The sequence below is a fragment of the Cibotium barometz genome, chromosome 52 (assembly GCF_041138505.1).
Source record: "Cibotium barometz isolate CiBa-2024 chromosome 52, ASM4113850v1, whole genome shotgun sequence".
In the NCBI taxonomy this organism is placed as follows: Eukaryota; Viridiplantae; Streptophyta; class Polypodiopsida; order Cyatheales; family Cibotiaceae; genus Cibotium; species Cibotium barometz.
Genome location: NC_141097.1, coordinates 40,884,958 through 40,904,258, shown reverse-complemented (window position 1 = coordinate 40,904,258; position 19,301 = coordinate 40,884,958). Strand labels below are relative to the sequence as shown.

At 40.9% G+C, this 19,301-nt stretch overlaps 2 protein-coding genes across 2 annotated transcripts; both read left to right on the top strand.

The window, feature by feature from the left end:
• The first annotated feature begins 524 nt into the window (after nucleotides 1-524).
• Nucleotides 525-1,477, top strand: LOC147609127 (uncharacterized). The gene has a single exon (XM_086788551.1). It carries the CDS (start codon nucleotides 627-629, stop codon nucleotides 1,311-1,313), a length of 687 nt encoding a protein of 228 aa, XP_086644677.1. The 5' UTR covers nucleotides 525-626; the 3' UTR covers nucleotides 1,314-1,477.
• Nucleotides 1,478-2,426: 949 nt separating this feature from the next.
• LOC147609126 (uncharacterized) lies at nucleotides 2,427-18,544 on the top strand. Its single transcript, XM_086788718.1, has 4 exons — nucleotides 2,427-2,660; nucleotides 2,907-3,012; nucleotides 17,365-17,507; nucleotides 17,603-18,544. Exons 1-4 carry the CDS (start codon nucleotides 2,427-2,429, stop codon nucleotides 18,542-18,544), a joined length of 1,425 nt encoding a protein of 474 aa, XP_086644844.1.
• The last annotated feature ends 757 nt before the right edge of the window (nucleotides 18,545-19,301 follow it).

The window sequence follows — 19,301 nt, the reverse complement described above, 5'->3', positions numbered from 1 at the left end:
TGTTTGACCATCACATAAGGGATGATTATTTGCTAGCTTTGTCTACAAGTTGAGAGCGCCTATCTTCCATCCACCATTATGGCAATTAGTTTTTCCATGGTTGGCAAACCATATGTGGACAAAGGGTGCGACATCCTTTCACCTCATGTCGACCAATTAGCATTTTTCCCTTCCTATTTTTGATGAACTCATGTGAACCAAGCCTTAGCTAGGTTTTCTTTGAATGCAAAGTCAAAAAGTGGGAGAGGTTGGAAACATGCACAATTGGAAAATGTTGTGTGTGTGGAACTTTTCTTGTTAAGGGGAGCTTTCAACCTTTTTAAGTGTTATGGAGCCACATGCTCACACCTACTTCCGTTAATTTTTTTATGGGTCAAAAAGCAGATTTGTTAAGAATTTATATCGATTAAAACATTGTTTTTTTTCCATTTTTTAGTAGGATCAGTGTGAGACAAAAACCATCCTTAGTGTAATTTTCAAGGTTCAAATTGAGAAAATCCAGTTGTAATTTTACCTAAGGTTGAAATTTTGAAAATTTTAGTTATAAAGCCATTAACCTTTGCATTTTTTATCTTTTTTGACTGCTGGTTATTTCTGATACTGTTTCTGACGTTTCAAAGTCTCTCATGCGTATTGCATGTGAGATTTCGGACGGAAGAAACCGCCCGCCTCCAGCGCCGTCGGGCTTGGGCCCGCCGCCCGTCGTTTTTTCCCTCGCTCGCGGACCATGTCAGAGATCCTCCGGCGTTGCACACCCTCCATATAAAGACCCCGTTCCTCTTCAATCAGCATGTCATAGGTTTCAAGTCGCGGTTCTCTGCTATATCATACTCCCTGCAGTCAGTCAGAAAAGCTACCCCATCCTTATGGCCACGTCTCTTGCAACGGGGCGGAACTCTAACCCTAACCCGAATTCCGACAGCAGTGTGTCGGAGCAGGATGTGTCGCAGCTGCTGAAGCGAGTGTCGTCGCTGGAGCAGTCCGTCCAGCAGCTGCTCTCCGGCAAGAAGCGCGTGAATTCGCAGCAGCACCTGCTGAACATGGAGGAGCAGCTGGAGACCTGCTCTTCTCCGCGCCTGCGCGAGAGGCCGGTGCTCTACCCGTCCACACTGGGGCAGAGACGGCCGGTGCCGTGCGTGTTCCAGATGCCTCTGCACTACCCACGCTACAGCCGGGCGGACTACGAGGCCATGCCCGAGTGGAAGCTCGACCGCTTGCTGGAGGAGTACGGCCTCCCCATCCCCCGCACCCTCTCCGACAAGCGCGAACAAGCCATCGGCACCTTCCTCTGGAAGTGCCAGAGGGGGGGCTAATCTTGCCTCCAAATTATTAGGGTATGTTAAGCACCATTTCCCCTTACAGTTCTCGATCTTCGAGGTTTCCCCTTCCCTACTGTTTTTCTTCTCCCCTCTTTTTTTTATAGTTTTTTTTTTCAAAGGGCGCACTATTCCCCAAAAATATTATATTAGTTCAATCACTTCAATGCCTTTACTTTGGAAAATAGTTTTTTCTAATCTGAGCTCAATACACATCGCCCCCCCAACTAAGGTGGAAGCCCCTCAATCTCCACCCACACCGAACACGCCTCACGAAGGCACTCATTCACATCAAAAGCAGAATCAAACGGTATAACATGCACCAGCTTCTATCCCATAAACAACAAACCGGACACGCCTCACAAAGGCACTTATTCACATCAAAAGCAGAATCAAACGGTATAACATGCACCAGCTTCTATCCCATAAACAACGAAGCTCTAGCAAAGAGATCCACCACCGTCTGCCCTTTCATGAACATTACACTAAAAACCCTTTACCCAAGTAAAACACATGCAACACCACCCTCTCATGAAACACATCATGTTGCAACCACCTCTCCAACTCTGCCTTACTCGGCGGTCTCCCCAAACACAACAGGATCACTCTACACAGAGAATAGTCATATTTGCCTCTTCACAAGGTCAAGTGAGATGTTTGCACATACCTTCCCTCTAGTTGTCTTTTCTTTTGCTGAGCTTGGTTGTTCAGTCTCTCGAGGAGATCCAATCAGATTATATTTTCTTTGCCTCCCTATTGTCTTCTCGAATTCTCTTCCCAGCCCCCCCCAGCCACCTTCTCCAGCACGATCACTATGTTCCCACATCTCGGCCATCCCTCAGTTCTCCATGCCTTGCACACATGGCCCGCTTCGGCCACCTACCCTCGTACAATCTCATGCAATCCCACGTGCTTATTAGATCTCAGAGGAAACTTCTCTCTCTCTCTCTCTCTCTCTCTCTCTCTCTCTCTCTCTCTCTCTCTCTCTCTCTCTCTCTCACGATTAGCGATGGGAGATTTGGCAAGGGCAATCGAGCAGTGTTACTTGTTTCCATCAAGAGATGAGGATAATGGGAGACATTCAAATAAGGATGTGTAACCTGGAATACTATGTTGGAGACGCCTAAAGTTTTAGAGGTGGATCTGGGAGAGATGGGGAAGATGGAGTTGAAGCTGATATTTTGGGGCTTTTCCTGGGGCTTGTTTCACATATGCGAAGGTTTTGGTCATATTGCCAGAAATTGTAGTATAGCTAAGAATGAGGAGATAGGTCGAAAGGAGAGGAAGAAGGATGAATCCATTGGGGGAAATAAGGCTAGGGTCACTGAAAAACCTGTCGAAAAGGTAAGGAAAAGTTGGTAACTAAGAAGGGGGAATTTGAAGAGCAGGGATGGACTAAAGTGAGGGATAGAGGAAAAGGGGGATGCAGCCTTAGACAATAAAAGGGTAGGGGAGAAAATATCATAACAAACCTTATGGAAAGGGAGTAATGACTAGTGGCAAATCCTTGGAGGGATCTGGACCTTCTCTCTATTCTAATCCGTTTAGCCCTTTAGGTGTAGAGAATAGTGAAACCTTTTCTACGGACAGATTCAACAACTGGCATATGGAAACTGCTTGGAGGGCTATTCAATCAGGGAAAATAAGTGGACAGCTGTAGGGGAAGCACTGTTTTGCTGGGTCCAGAGAAGAGGAAGTGGGAAAGACTTAGAGGGAAGATAGGTCCTTGTTGATGGAGGGGAGTTGGGGGTTGGGGATCTGAACTGATAGCTCCCAAAGAAGGTATCAGGCAGAGGGGAGTTTACTTGGCATGATCAATAAGAGGGTGGAGATTGATAGATCTAAATGGTTAGAGAAAGAGGTGGAGGTGGAAGAATGCTAGATTTCCCTACAAAAACTTGGGAAGGATAAATCTCTTGGGTGGGATGGTTTGTCTGTGGAGTTTTTCATTGCTTTTTGGCCACCTCTAAAAGATCTGGTGTGGATCACATGTAAGGAGGCTTTTGCTACTAGAAGAAGTTTGGACAAAGATCTAAAGGAGGGGATTGTGTAACTAATTCCTAAGCAAGCAGCTTGTCACACGTTTAACCACTAGAGACCTATCACCTTGCTTAGGGGATGGCCATGGAGCGGGTTTCTCAGAGCAAGTTTTGCAGTGGGTTTTTTTTTTTACCACCACTATCCAAATGCCCGCCAAATGCTTATTGCATTATTCAATTTCAAATTTCAAATGGAACATCTTCATTGAGTTTGTTCCATTGCTTTTACACTCCCCTAGACCCTGTTGCATGTGCTTAAATATTTCACGTTCAGGCTCTTCTCTCTCTCTCTCTCTCTCTCTCTCTCTCTCTCTCTCTCTCTCTCTCTCTCTCTCTCTGACTTGCACTGACAGCTTACACAAGACCTTGGTGAAGGCTTCTTTCATGTTCATCACAGTGCTTCTAGAGGTAGACATGCTGGAGTTATGAGAGGGAGAGAGAAAGAAGGTTTAGGTTTTAGGGTTGAGAGATAGAGAAGGAGTGAGGAAGAGCTTCTTTGAGGAACTATGTGTTTAACTAGAGGAATTATGGTACATATAATGGGGGCCTTCATATAGTTTTACAACTGTCTAATTATAGCCTTTACATACCACTTTCAATAGGGACCCCTCCTTTTTCTTGTATGCAAAAAGTAGTTATTAAAGGAACACGACTCCTTTTTTCTATTTGGCCATACAAGGATTATCTCTCATTGACTGGCTGCATGCAGAAAGGAACACCATTCCTTTAAATGGTTTGGCCATGCAAGTGTTACCTCTCATTTTTTAGGTGCATGTAAAAATGAACACCACTCCTTTCTTGGGTGTGCATAAAGTGTCTCTTGGTTATTTTGCAAAAGAAAAAATGATTTCTCTTTTCAATATTAAATTAATCAAAGCTCATTACTATATCTACCACACTGTTCACTCGTTATTCGAAGAAGAATAAGGAAATTCTCTTTATTTTTTATTTTATTAGGTCTTTTTGCCACTCTGTTCACTCATTATTCGATAAAGTAAAATTAAATTCCATTCTATTTGATAATTGAATAAAAGTTAACTATTGCCAAACAGTTCACAAGGTTGTTTGAAAGAAACGCAATCGCCAGTTTTTTTTTTGGGGACCAATAGTAAATATACATATTACTTCAAATCAATCTTTACGTCTAGACCTAGTTTGAAAAGATGCAAGAAAAAAGAGAGCTTGAGCTCTTGTAAGCACACACACTCACACAAACACTAGAAGAGAACACACAAGATGAGAGGCTGAAAATTTGTTGTTCTTCTTCTTCACAACAAAAGGGTTCTACCAAAAGATAAGGGAAATACAACATAAGTACTAAAATACTATGCTAAGTGAGTGAGCTAGCAAGATAAGTATGCCATAACTCAATGGTGGACTAGTTAGTGTTGAAATTAGGGCATTGTGATGAGCTATGGTGAATCAAACACTAGAATCAACATCATTAACAAAGTGATTAGTAAATAATTAAGATGTAATTAGTGGGTAATTAATAAATAGATTAATGTAGGCATGGATATTCAAAAACTAGCAAATTCTCATTAGGGCTATGCCTCAATTTATAGAGTTAACATCAAGCATCAAATCCCACTGATTTCTCCATGATTCACTCCACCTCTTTTCCCTGATTCTCTCCACCTCTTTTCTTTTCCCAGAATATCTCCACACTTCCCAGAATATCTCCACAATTCCTAAATCTTCTCATGCTACCCTTTATTCTCCAGTAGATTCTTCTCACCTTTTCACAAGTTCCTTCACATTTACTCATTCTCTTTTACAGCCTCTAACCAAGGGCTTGTTCCCACACACACCCTATTCACTTGTATATTTCAACACCTCCCCTCAAGTGAATACTCCTAGTACACCTAGACCCTATACCAAGTTTGCCTCCCCTTACTTGATAGTCCGCGACTAGTGTCTACACCTCCCCTCAAGTTATCTTAGCACACCTGGACCCTATATCAAGTTTCTCTCTTACTTGATAGCCCGCGACCAGTGCCTCAAGTCCCTAAACTTCATAGTCCTTGACACACTCTCTCTCTCTTTGTGTCCAGGGCTACTATAAGTGCCCGCGACGACCTTAACTAAAGTGCTCACCCATACATCTATCTACCACGTGGCCTACATCATCAGTGGCTTAGAGGTGGTTTTACTTTGTTGGGGTAGGTTACATTGGGTTGTGGGGTCTCTTTTTCTATCTCTCTCAGAGATTTTCACATGGCTCCTCACTCTTTGGAGCCTCACATCTTCTCTTTTCTTCAGTCTTCTTGTCGTGGGTGGCAGCTTCTCTCCACGCGTCCGTCTCTTCTTTCCGTCTTCTTGTGGCAGCTTCTCTTCTCGTGTCCATGTCTTCCTTTAGATCTTCTTGGTGTGGTTCTTCCTCTTGGAAGGAGATGTTCTTCTTCTTTCATGGCTGGGGCCATGAGCTTGTCTGTCAGGTCTTCTTGCTCCATGTGAGCAACATGTTCAAATGTTTTGCTGACAGTTCCTTTGGGTTTTTGATGTTTATCTTGTATCATTATGCAATGCAAACCCAAATTTATGCGGGAGGTCTTACCTCTTGCCTTATTCTAGACAAGGACAGTGTCTGATCCCATATTTACACTGATGTAATGTGCCCAATACATAATGCGTATAGCATCCATTCTTATGCACATTCCCAAATGCAACTCTGGCTGTGAATAATCTTGAATTTGAGTGTAATTTGCAGGCATTAACCAAGGGTTAAATACAAAATGATGATTTTCACAAATTTATCAGCACAATTTTACCAGAAATTACATTAAATCAAGGGTAACCAATTTGTACGGGATGGTTGGAGTATCAAACCAACTCCGAATTGCAATCTGAAGTTATAGGGATCTGTATCAAACATCTAATGGTTAATTTGAACCCTCAATTGTACCAAAATACAGTGATTAGTACTGATTAATCATTGATTGGCAAATTAATCCATTGTTTTGTGTGCAGAAAACAGAGTATGCGGGGAGTCCAGATCTGGTGCCTTAGACTTCAAATGAGCTCAAATTCTTTCAAAGGCATCAATAGCAATGAGTCTAGTAGAGGATTAAGCCAATAAACACAAGATTTGACTAAATATGGAAAGCTTAATCTCTGTTTTACCAAAGTCACCTGTAGATTTGATGAAGAGCTTGGATCTCACTGTAGACTTGATGAAACTAAATTCTGTCTTCACCAGCTTGTAGAGCATGCTTGAAAACACCTTGGGCTAAGAGGAATTAGAGACCTTTGATCTGTGGAAGTAGTAATGTCAAAAACAGCTCAGAAAAAAGGTGCCAGCGAAATCGTCAATTTCTCCTAAACGCTTTGGCGGTTTTCGCTTCCATTTCGATTGGCTGCAGCTCAAGGATGTTGGCTACCATGTGCTAGAAGGGTTTGCCCTAATTGTGAGTGTGCAAGATGAATGAGATCCTCCACTGGCTGGGGGTGAAGGGGTGAAGTGAAAAATAACTAAAATTTTGATTATTTCTTAATTATCTACTAATCCTAATTAATTATATAATGGGCTCATAAATCTGATGGATTCTAGGCATGGCTCTGATACCATGTTGAAATTAGAGCATTGTGATGAGCTATGGTGGATCAAACACTAGAATCAACATCATTAACAAAGTAATTAGTAAATAATTAAGATATAATTAGTGGATAATTAATAAATAATTAAGATATAATTAGTGGACAATTAATAAATAATTAAGATATAATTAGTGGATAATTAAGATGTAATTAGTGGGTAATTAACAAAGTAATTAGTAAATAATTAAGATATAATTAGTGGTAATTAACAAACAGATTAATGTAGGCATCGATACTCAAAAAGCAGCAAATTCTCATTAGGGCTATGCCTCAATTTATAGAGTTTAGATATTTTGGAGGATTATGATCAATGATACTATAGTTTCATTAAATGATTGTTTTAAAGACAGCTGAATCAGTGAATAAAGGCAATTTCATATTGGGTGTGTAAGTGGGTGTGACTAGTTTTAAGTTTGCATGAATATCCGGCTAGGGAGCCTAGGAACTCTTTTCCCTGGTACCTGGGACAAAACTTAACCAAATTCTTAAATGGATCCCATCACTACAGTGGTTGGGTGGTTGGGTGGTTGGCTAACCCACGGGACTGAGGCTGGACTGATGGATCCCTAAAATGAGACTCAATTCTGTTATGGTACGATAGATGAAGTAAATCTCGGATAAAAATTGTTCTATGGAAAAGAATCAACGGCTATGCCTCTCAATGAGGAAAAAAGCATTGGTCTCTATGATCCAAGTGTAAGTCTTTTCCTTGATCTGACTATGGGACTTACGGGTTTGGTCAGATCAATTCAGTTAGCTAAGGCTCTTGACTACATTAGAGTAAAATTATCTTGGAGGAATTGCCCGTGCTTTCCGGGAGAGGGAAGTTTTTCTGGGTTCGGTTGTGGAAGAACCGAGGGATTAGTCTCTTGTTCGGATATCGGTGGGGGCGAGGCCCCGAGTGAGGAACCCTGCCCTATGCAAGAAGTGCTACTTCCGTTGCTAGCACCCCTGAATTAGTTACGTGGAGGGGACAGGGATCTTTCATTTAGTGCTTATGTTGTATTTTCCTTATCTTTTGGTAGAATCATTTTATTGTGAAGAAGAAGAACAATAAATTTTTAGCCTCTCATCTTGTGTGTTCTCTTCTAGGGTTTGTGTGAGAGTGTGTGTGCAAGAGCTCAAGCTCTCTTCCTCCCTGCATCTTTTCATGGTATCAGAGCCTAGTTCATGCTAAGAAGCTGAGAGAAAAGCAAGAGAAGCACAGGAAACAGTACGAGGGTAAGAGTTTCACCTACTCTTCCCCTTTTGTATTGGTTACTACACCCTTGTGTGTTGGTTACTACACCCTTGTTGGGAGCTCATTGGGAGGCACCGGCAAACGAACTCTAATTGAGGAGTTGTCTTCATAGGAATGATCACACGAGGAAAGTGTTGGTCTATTTCATGAAGGAGAAGAGTGAAGTGATGAGGCAAAAAAGCATGTGAAGTGCCTAAGGTCATATGGAGGGGGAGGAGAGTACTTCTCCAATGAGTTCTCTGATTTTTTGTGAAAGAATGGCATTTAGAGAAAGTTTACATGTATACAGACTTCGCAACAAAAATGGAGTTGTTGAGCAGAAAAACAGGCACATTGCAAAGATAGCATGAGCATTCATCAGACAGAGAAGAATATGCCGTATAGCTATTGGGGTAAAGCTATTTCTACAATAGTTTATATCATGAACAAGACCCCTACTGCAGCCATACATGATGTAACTCCAAGGAGAAATTCAGTGGTAAGAAACCTGATTTGTCTCACTTGAAAGTTTTTGGATATATTGCCCATGTGCATGTGCCATATGAGTTGCATATGAAGCTGGATCTAAAGGTAGAAAAATGTGTGTTTATTGGATATTCCCTTGAGCAAACGGGATATAGATGCTATAACCCTACTACAGGTGAGTTGAGGTAAGCAGAGATGTTGTGTTGTTTGATGAAATGAGTAGTTGGTATGCTGCTCTGAAAAAGATGTCAGTGGGGTTGATGTAACTGGAAATGTGATTGCACAGAATGCAAGTTAGCAATCACAGTCATTGAGTGGACCTGGAGAGTCCTCTTGTGTTGGGTCTGATGATAGACCATGGAGTGGAAAAGGCTACGTTAAAATACCAGTCCTGAAAATGCAACTGGTACATCACGGAAAGGCAAAAGAGAAGGTTTGTGAGCCTCTTGTTATGTCAAATATTTTTGCAGGGCATTATTATGTTGATGGAGAGTCTAGTGGCTCATATCAGAGCCTCGATGATGAGCTTAGGATTCTAACTATTAGAACACCTAATGTAAGAAAGACAAGAGAAGCCGCAAAAAATCTAGGTAGTGATCATGGACAATGCAGGTCAAGGAGATTTAGAAGACATGTTTACAAATTGACATATGTTGGTTATGTGGCTTATCATTATGCATATATGGCTAAAGTTGTGCAAGATGTTGAACCTACATGTCTTGAAGAAGCTATTGAGAATGTAGATTAGGAGAAAGCCATGGATGAAGAAATGGCTACATTGGATGCAAATGAGAGTTGGGACTTGGTGCCATTGCTTGAGGACAAGAAGGCTATTGGATGCAAGTGGGTGTACAAAAGAAAGCACAACTCAGATGGAAGTATTAGCAGGTATAAAGCAAGATTGGTTGCCAAAGGTTATGCTCAAACTTATGGCATTGATTATGAGGAGATGTTCAGCCCCATTGCCAAGATGGCAACCATGAGAGATGTTATTACGGTGGCTACATTAAAAGGATGGGTTTTACATCAAATGGATGTTAAGAATGCGTTCTTGCATAGTGATTTGCAAGAACAAGTGTATATGGATTGATTAGCCACCAGGTTATGAAGATGTGGGTCACCGTGATTTTGTATGTAAGTTGTGTAAAGCTTTATATGGCTTGAAATAGGCACCAAGAGCATGGCATGATAAGGTAGCACAATATCTTATCACCATTGGTTTTCATGTGGCAAATGCTGATCGTTCACTCTATGTGCGGAAGAGTGATAAGGGCCTTGTGGTCATCACAATCTATGTGACTTGATTGTTGGGGGTGACAGTGGAGAGGAATTTGAGAGTGTGAAATGTCTCAAGTAGAAATTTGACATGAAGGATTTGGGTGAGCTGAGGTACTTCCTTGGCATTGAGGTTATTAGGATGGCCAAGGGCATATGATTGTCACAAAGGCAATATGCATTGGACATGCTGTCCAAATATGGTATGGTTGGTTGTAAGCCAATTTCTATGCCATTAGATTCAAATGGCAAGTTGAGTGCAGTTGTGGGTGAGATTTTGGAGAACCCCACTATGTACAGGAAGATAGTGGGTAGTTTGATCTACATGATGATCACCAAGCCAGATTTGAACTATACAGTTGGATTGCAGAGTCAGTTTATACAGGTTCCTCGTCGGAACCCACATTTGGATGGTGTGAGGTGTACATTACACTGTGAAGTCTACATTAGACTATGGTCTCTTTTACTACGAGGCTGGTACAGAGTTACAGTGTTTGGATACACTGATGCAGATTGGGTTGGTAGTGTTCTTGGATCTCAGCATAGCTTACCACCCTTGAGACCGATGGTCAAACAGAAAGGGTGAACCATCATCGAGCCGACCTTGACATAGGCTTTCTTGCAAAGAAGTTTGACGCATGGGTATATTTCCTACGTCAAAGTTTCGCTTGCAAGAAGATGCACTGGGTAGATTACTTTTTGGTTGCACATTGACGTTCAGAGTACAAGCAGGCGATGTAGCGGGAGTTTGATGATGGTCAAAATGCTTCCCCAGCATTTTTGACATAAAACAGTCATTTAAAAACAGGTCAAAAATACAATTTCTATAACGAACTCTCGTCTTTCCACATTGTTCCACATCAATCCTCGTTTATTTCATATGTATTCCCATTCTCATCACATCATTTTCCATCTCATCACATCTTTTCTCATTTATCCGCATCAAATCTCATCCACTCGCATCTACCCATATCCACATCTCATCACATCATATTCATTCACATCACATATCACATCTATCCCAATTTACATCAGATCTCATTCACTCACATCCTGATTCACATGACATCACATCTCATTCATTCACATCCCGATTCACATCACATCACATCTATTCGCGTCCATCACATTCATTTACATCACATCCATTTATATCCATCACATCACATTCATTCATATCCATCACATCACATTCATTCATGTCCATCACATTCATTCATCATCACATCCATTTATATCCATCACATCACATTCATTCATATCCATCACATCACATTCATTCATATCCATCACATTCATTCATTCATATCCACCACATTCTTTCTCATAACCTCACATACATTCTATCCACATTATATCACATCACTTCTATCCACATCATATCTCATTCATACACATCTCATCTCATTCATCCACATCCATCCAATCATTCACATGTACGACTACTCACATCTATCCATACATTCATATCTATCACTTCACATCCACATATATTCATGTCACATCACATCTCTTTACATCACATCACATTCTTTCACATACACATACACATCCACATCCATTCTTTCACATACATCCACATCCATTCTTTCACATACTCATCCACATCCATTCTTCACATACACATTCACATCCATTCTTCACATACACATCCACATCCATTCTTCACATACACATACACATCCATATCCATTCTTCACATACACATTCACATCCATTCTTTACATACACACCCATATCCATTCTTCACATACACATGCACATCCATTCTTCACATACACGTCCATATCCATTCTTCACATACACATTCACACCCATTCTTCACATACACATCCACATCCATTCTTCACATACACATTCACATCCATTTTCACATACACGTCCATATCCATTCTTCACATACACATTCACATCCATTTTCACATACACATTCACATCCATTCACATCCCAATTCACATCACATTACATCTCATCCATTCATTCACATCTATCTGATTCACATCGCATCTCATCACATCTATTCACATCACATTACATCCATCCATTCATTCACATCTATCTGATTCACATCGCATCTCATCACATCTATTCACATGGCATCTCATTTCTATGCAAGTTTTCAGTTTGATTTTCTTTTGAATACAAGGAGTATTTCTTGAATCAGTATCCCCAAAACTTCTTGAGATCAGAATTTTGAATTTCATACCAGAATTCCTCGAATTCTATAACCTTGATCCACATATCAATACGAAGGGTCTCAAACTTAGTTTCACATTTGGTTGGAATTTTAAGTGTATTTTTCTAAACTGGTCACACCAGTTTGGTCTTGATCATAGTCTGATTCAAGTTTCGAGTCGGATAAGATTTTTCCTGATCTATCTTTCTCGAAAAGGTTTGATAATTCAGTTACTAATTTATTGAATTGCTTTCTTTGAATATTCACTTAACTAATTTCTAAATTAGTTAAGTACGAATTCCAATGAGGAATAGATTAATCATTTATCTGAATATTTCGATCTCAATGGATTTTCTGAATTCTCTTTTTACAATCCGTGTGAATATAAAACGATAGAAATTTCTCTCTTAGAGTATTTAATTATTCATTTATCAAATACTTATAGAATTTAAACATAGAATTTAAGAGAATTCTAATTTTGATATAAAAATTCTTTATGCATCTATTCATGCGTAAAAATCAACTTCAATGCGAATAACACTTTTATTTTAAAAAAATCCTTTTATGCATCTATTTATGCATAAAAATCAATTTTAATAAGAATAACGCTTTTGTAATAAAAATCAATTTTAATAAGAATAACACTTGTAATAAAAATAATTCCTTTATGCATCTTTCTATGCATAAAAATCAAATTTAATAAGAATAACACTTTTATAATAAAAATAATTTTGTTGTGCATCTTTCTATGCATAAAATCAATTTTAATAAGAATAACACTTTTGTAATAAAAATAATTCCTTTATGCATCTTTCTATGCATAAAAATCAAAATTAATAATAATAACACTTTTGTAATAAAAATAATTCTTTTATGCATCTTTCTATGCATAAAAATCAAATTTAATAAGAATAACACTTTTGTAATAAAAATAATTCCTTTATGCATCTTTCTATGCATAGAAACCAAATTTAATAAGAATAACACTTTTGTAATAAAAAAATCCTTTATGCATCTTTCTATGCATAGAAATCAAATTTAATAAGAATAACACTTTTGTAATCAAAAAAAATTCCTTTATGCATCTTTCTATGCATAGAAATCAAATTTAATAAGAATAACACTTTTGTTATAAAAAATTCCATTATGCATCTTTCTATGCATAAAAATCAAATTCAATAAGAATAACACTTTTGTAATAAAAATAATTCCTTTATGCATCTTTCTATGCATAAAAATTAAATTTAATAATAATAACACTTTTGTAATAAAAAATTCCATTATGCATCTTTCTATGCATAGAAATCAAATTTAATAATTAATATCAGTGATATCCATGCATATTCATAAGTGAATATGTACATGGAGTAATTAGAATATTTCTTTTAGATGCAAAAATGGTGGAAATTACTCTTTTGGAATAACATAAAAACAAACTTTCTTTTCCACAAAATTTTGAAAAATTTTGCCATAATCTCCTTTGTATGGCTGACCATTTCTCATTTTTATCATTCTTTATTTAGCTTAAATTGACCCAAATTATATTTATGGAACTCTAATCTACATAATTTTCTAAAATCAAGAGAGTAAACAATAAGAAGAGTTTAATTAATTCCTTAGTTAATCTTTCTAGGATTGAGAAAGGTTGGAATGTAAAGAGGAGAAGGGGGTGGCCTTTTTATCAAAGGCATAGCATTTGAATTTAATTCAAACATTTCAAAACATAAAAATCAAGAAAACGATAGATTTTTCATTAAACAAAGTAAGAAAATTAACTTACATAGAGCTTGTAAGCCTCCTTTGGCTTGAGGGATTGAGGGTTCTACTCTTGTTTGAAGCAAGAGTGGCCACCAATTCACTTTGGAGAGGATTAGGCAAAAAATAATTGAATTATTAAAAACTTCAATGTAGATGGCTCAGGACACACAGGAACAGAGTAAGAGTGCATAAATACCATTAAGCTTTTACAAAGGGGGGGAGGCTTCCATTTATAGGAAAAAGTGAGTCTCTAACCAAGCAAACTGATTCTAGAATTTTCCAAATCAGTTTGGTCAATTTTTGACCATTTTTGGGTCAGTTCAGCTTACTTTTTGGATCTAGATTTGAAATAAGAGAGAGGAGAGATGAAAATATCTCATTTTATTGATTAAAAATTAGGGGTAATGATGAGAAAAAGGTGCCTACTTCATGAGGGGAGATCCCCACACTGAGGTGTCAAAATTCAGTTTTTTAATTGATTTCTTTGGTCCTTAGTCCACTCTTCATATTATGTGAGCATTTACTCATTTTTGGGAGGTTTTTCTTTTATTCTTCAATTTACATCCTCCCTACATTTGGATTAATCTTATTGGTCCATAGGAACCTTAATTGGACCATAATCTAAATTTTTTAAAAATCTAGACCCTTAGGCTAAGATTCTTTATACCTATATTTAATTAATTCCAATTGCACATTGAAAAATTCAAGATTTCTATTTCAGGGGAAATCATTTTAGACACTAGGAGGATTTTTATATCCAAAAATATCTCAATTTTGAATCACCTCCCTCTCTAGACATTTTCTCTCTCCATGCCAAAACAGGGTAAAACAGGATCTTTCTTTTATTTCAGAGAGGGGAATAATTATAAGATCAGAAAGGGAGGTTCTTACACCTGCACACCTCAAAAGATGGAGGGAGGAATCTTACATCCTACCCCACTTAAAAAACGCGAGATGTCTTCATCTCGCAAACTAGAGGACAACTCTTTCCCTTAAGATCCAACTGATTCTGGGGTTCCTTATAGTCTGGTGAACCCAACAGAATCCTGGGATAAAGATCCCTTATATAGAACTCATCATCAGATAACAATTATTTCAGATCATATCATTCATGTCCTTAACACAATAATGGTCCATTAGACCGAAATTTCCATCTGAACATTCCTCCATGGGAATTTCAATTATATAGGTTTTTTTTTAATTTGACATCCCTTAACTTGATCCAGTGGGTCAAGTGTTATCAGTAGCAATTTGTGAGCACAATCCACTAATCTCATAGTGATTTGCTGAAGTCATTATCATCATTCCAGTTACGAACATCATCACACAGGGACTTGTCCCATTCATCCTCATTGAGGTTTTGCTCAGCTTATCGCTTTTCAACCAAAATTCAGGAATCATCATTTTTCAATCAGAATCCAAATCAACTCATCAGTTCTCAACCAGAATTTTAAAATCACATTCGAATTCATCATCTAGATAGCATATTTGCTTATAATTTCAAGGTCTTAGATTTACTCATATATACTGCCAGTAAGGAGCTACAGTTATACCCTCGGTATATACGGGTAGTCACGGTCCTTGGAATTTTAGGGTAAATATCATCATGTCTAGGCCTTAAGGGTGGTTGCAAGATGAGGGTACTCACTTTCGTTCACTCTCTCCAAAATTGGGACATCCATCCATCTCGGGCGGAGTACCTCGATCGTGATAGTGCCGCGAATCAAAAGACGACACGTGGCTCCCGAGCCTAAATCGACATATCTCGATCGAGATGACAACTAATGCCACGCTAGCAGGTCCGGCTTTCCAGGCGTCATCCATGTCACCAATACATGTCACCGCCACCACAATATCTCGATCGAGATATCTATGCCACTCGGATCCACATCAGGGCCACGCTGTATCCCCGTAGGCATATTTGACTAGCACATCTCCATCGTCCACGTATCTCGAACGAGAAATATACATCCAATCGCGACCATTCATTGTTCGAGGTAATCGGATACAATCTCCACCGTCCCCATATCTCGATCGAGATACTGAGTTCAAATCTCATCCGTCCAACTATCTCGATCGTGATATAGAGATTCAATCTGCACCGTCCGAATATCTCGATCGAGATACGTAGATGCAATATCCACCGTCCAATTATCTCGATCGAGATAAGGAAACGCAATCTTTACCGTCCATTCACGTACGCTGGAAGATGCGATCTCGGCCGTTTAAATATCTCGATCGAGGTATATAATGAATCTTGACCGTCGAGATACCTTTTCGTGGTAATGCCTCTAAATCGTGGCCGTCCAATTACCTCGATCGAGATATTAATATCAAATCTCAGCCGTCGATCCTTCCCCAACCCTAGAATTAGGTGTGTATCTTGGCCGTATGTTGCACTAACCCTAATATCCAGAGCGTTAATCTTGCAAACCCTAAATTGCATGATGTTACCGAACCTCGATCGAGGTTATAAAACCGGAAAACTTTTTTTTTTGGCTCATTTTCACAAGTCGTTTTCACTCCCTTGCTCTCTCTTGATTTGGATTAGTGTTAGTGAGCCCATTAGCTTTGTTTTTAGCTTCATTAGTGCTACTTAGCACTAAGCATTAGACCTTTCACATTAGACCCTTCACATTGGACCCTTCACATTGGGCTTAGGTTTTAGCATGGAGGGCCACGAGGAGGGCCACGAGGAGGGCCGCTCATCTATTGCGGACCTCATCGCGGAGATAGACCGTGAGTTAGCGGCTATCCGTAGGAGTGCTAGAGACACTCCGTCTACATTACATATCGTGGCAGACTTGGAGGCGATGCTTGCGTCCCTTCGTAGCCTTCACGATATTGTTTATGTAGATGAGTGGATAGCCCACCATCGCGCTGCTCCGGTGTCACATGGCCTGACATATCGTCAGGTCTGTGATCTTGCTCCTATTAGGGATGGGGCTTTCCTAGATCTTTTCCTCGATAGTCGTGGGATGAGGCCCGGGGCGGGGAAGCCCCTCACTATTTCGCGGTGTTCGCATCCTCGTATGGCGGCACATATCTATAGTCGATATGTTGCCGCATATGGGAGGATGCCGAACAACCGCCAGATCCCCATATACTTCGCAAAGCAGTTATATGCGGAGTTTGTCTTAGGGGAGGAGGTCGATTACACCAGCCATCGTCCGGGTGGTGGTGCTGGCCGAGGCCGTCTCTAGGACCAGGGTAGGCGGCCTCCACCAGCACTTCGTGTAGCACCTGCCGCCACAGATCCTTCATTTGTGCCATTGTCGACAGTAGAGGCTCTTGGCACGCAGGTCGGCATTGATGTACGGAGTACCACGGAGAGCATCCAGCACGTGGTGCGCCTATTCTCACGAGCTATACCGACGACAGATGTGGAGGTATTTACATATATATTACGTCTTAAGTTTTTTTGGTCATTTATCTTCATGTTTATATGTACTTTTCTATATTTTTACATGAGCAGCATGGTTGATTGTGTCACGCAGGTTCCCACACCTGCCACACTCAGAGGCTCACTCAGGAGTTGGTAGAGGCGAGAGCGGAGATAGACCGCCTCCGAGCTGCATTACAGATGGCAGAGGCAGCTACTGCAGAGGCACAGCATCTGAGAGAGTCCGACATCCAGCAGGTAGGTTTCTCTTGCACGTTTAAGTTACAAATTTCTTTAAGTAATACCTAATGAGAGACTAATCAAATATTTTAATGCTTTACTTTTTTGCGTAGGCTCGGACCGAGGTAGAGAGCTCCAGAGCTGAGGCACAGCATCATCAGATTATGGAGCAGATTGCCCAGCACAGGGCAGAGCAGCTGATGCTGCATGTTCGAGAGTATCGTAGATCATCGGATGTGACAGTGCCTTACCTACCGTTATATCCACGGCCTATCACAGAGGTTTTTCGACGACCTCTCCCTCAGGATGCACCTCCCTTCCTACGGGATGCGTGCTGCTGTTTATGTATCGAGGACATTGATAGTACAGGAGGATATGCCCTAGGATGTGGACATATTTTCCACTTGTCTTGCATCACCCAGGAGCTCGTCCGGTTCTCAGCATGCCCATCCTGCCGTGCACGCGTCGACTTAGCGACGTACAGGGTATTGGGCATCGATGATCTTCACCCAGGCCTTGTACGAGTAGATGCCAGGACTGGGAGGCCTGTCGACTTTACATCAGCTATGGACTTGGGACTCGACGCCTTCGACGATAGAGCCCAGGAGCCTGAGGTGCCTCCTGAGATAGAGTGGAGCTCACATGAGTTCGACGCTTACCAGAGAGTGCTACATGAGAGCCAGGTGACAGCATTTGAGCGCGTGGGTGGTGCTGGCCCTAGTGGCACAGCGGGTGATGGTGCTAGCAGCAGTGCTGCTTCTCATGAGCAGCGTGTCCTTACAGCAGAGGAGCTTACACGAGCAGAGTGGCAGACACGCACCATTGCAGATTATAGATTTTGGGTGTACAGACAGAGGCGTCTTGCATTAGCACGACGCAGAGAGAGAGAGAGGGCCATAGCAGCTTTTGGGACTCGTGAGCTCCCGAGTATACCGGCACCAGCTCACGATCCTTCCTTTGAGGCAGACCTCCCCGCAGACATTCGACGACCCCCGCAGCCGGCACAGCCTCCTCGACGTGCACAGGCTAGCTGGGGTAGCTCATTTTCATTCTGATGTACTTATTTGATGTTTATATCATTATGAGTTTTCTCATTATTGAGTATCATTACATTTTAGTTGATGTTCTTGATTTTATTATGTTTCTTAACACTTTTGCTATCATATTGTTTGTTGAAAATCTCCATGCCATCGTACCCAAACATGCTCCCGATGGGGACCAAACTTTGCAAGCGTGTGGGGGGGGGTGGGCCCCCCCCACATGCTTGCAAAGTTTGGTCCCCATCGGAGCATGTTTGGGTTGGCAATCGGCACCCAGTGCGGTTTTTTCAAGTCTCTTGGTGCTTAAGAGGCCATGGAAAATCCGGGCCTTCCCCATACCATCGTACCCAAACATGCTCCGATGGGGACCAAACTTTGCAAGCGTGTGGGGGTGGGCCCCCCCCACACGCTTGCAAAGTTTGGTCCCCATCGGAGCATGTTTGGGTACGATGGTATGGGGAAGGCCCGGATTTTCCATGGCCTCTTAAGCACCAAGAGACTTGAAAAAACCGCACTGGGTGCCGATTGCCAACCCAAACATGCTCTGATTGCGACCAAACTTTGCAAGCATGTGGGGGGGGCCCACCTCCACATGCTTGCAAAGTTTGGTCTCCATCGGAGCATGTTTGGGTACGATGGTATGGGGAAGGCCCGGATTTTCCATGGCCTCTTAAGCACCAAGAGACTAGAAAAACCCGCACTGGACGCCCATTGCCAACCCAAACATGCTCCGATGGGGACCAAACTTTGCAAGCATGTGGGGGGGGCCCAC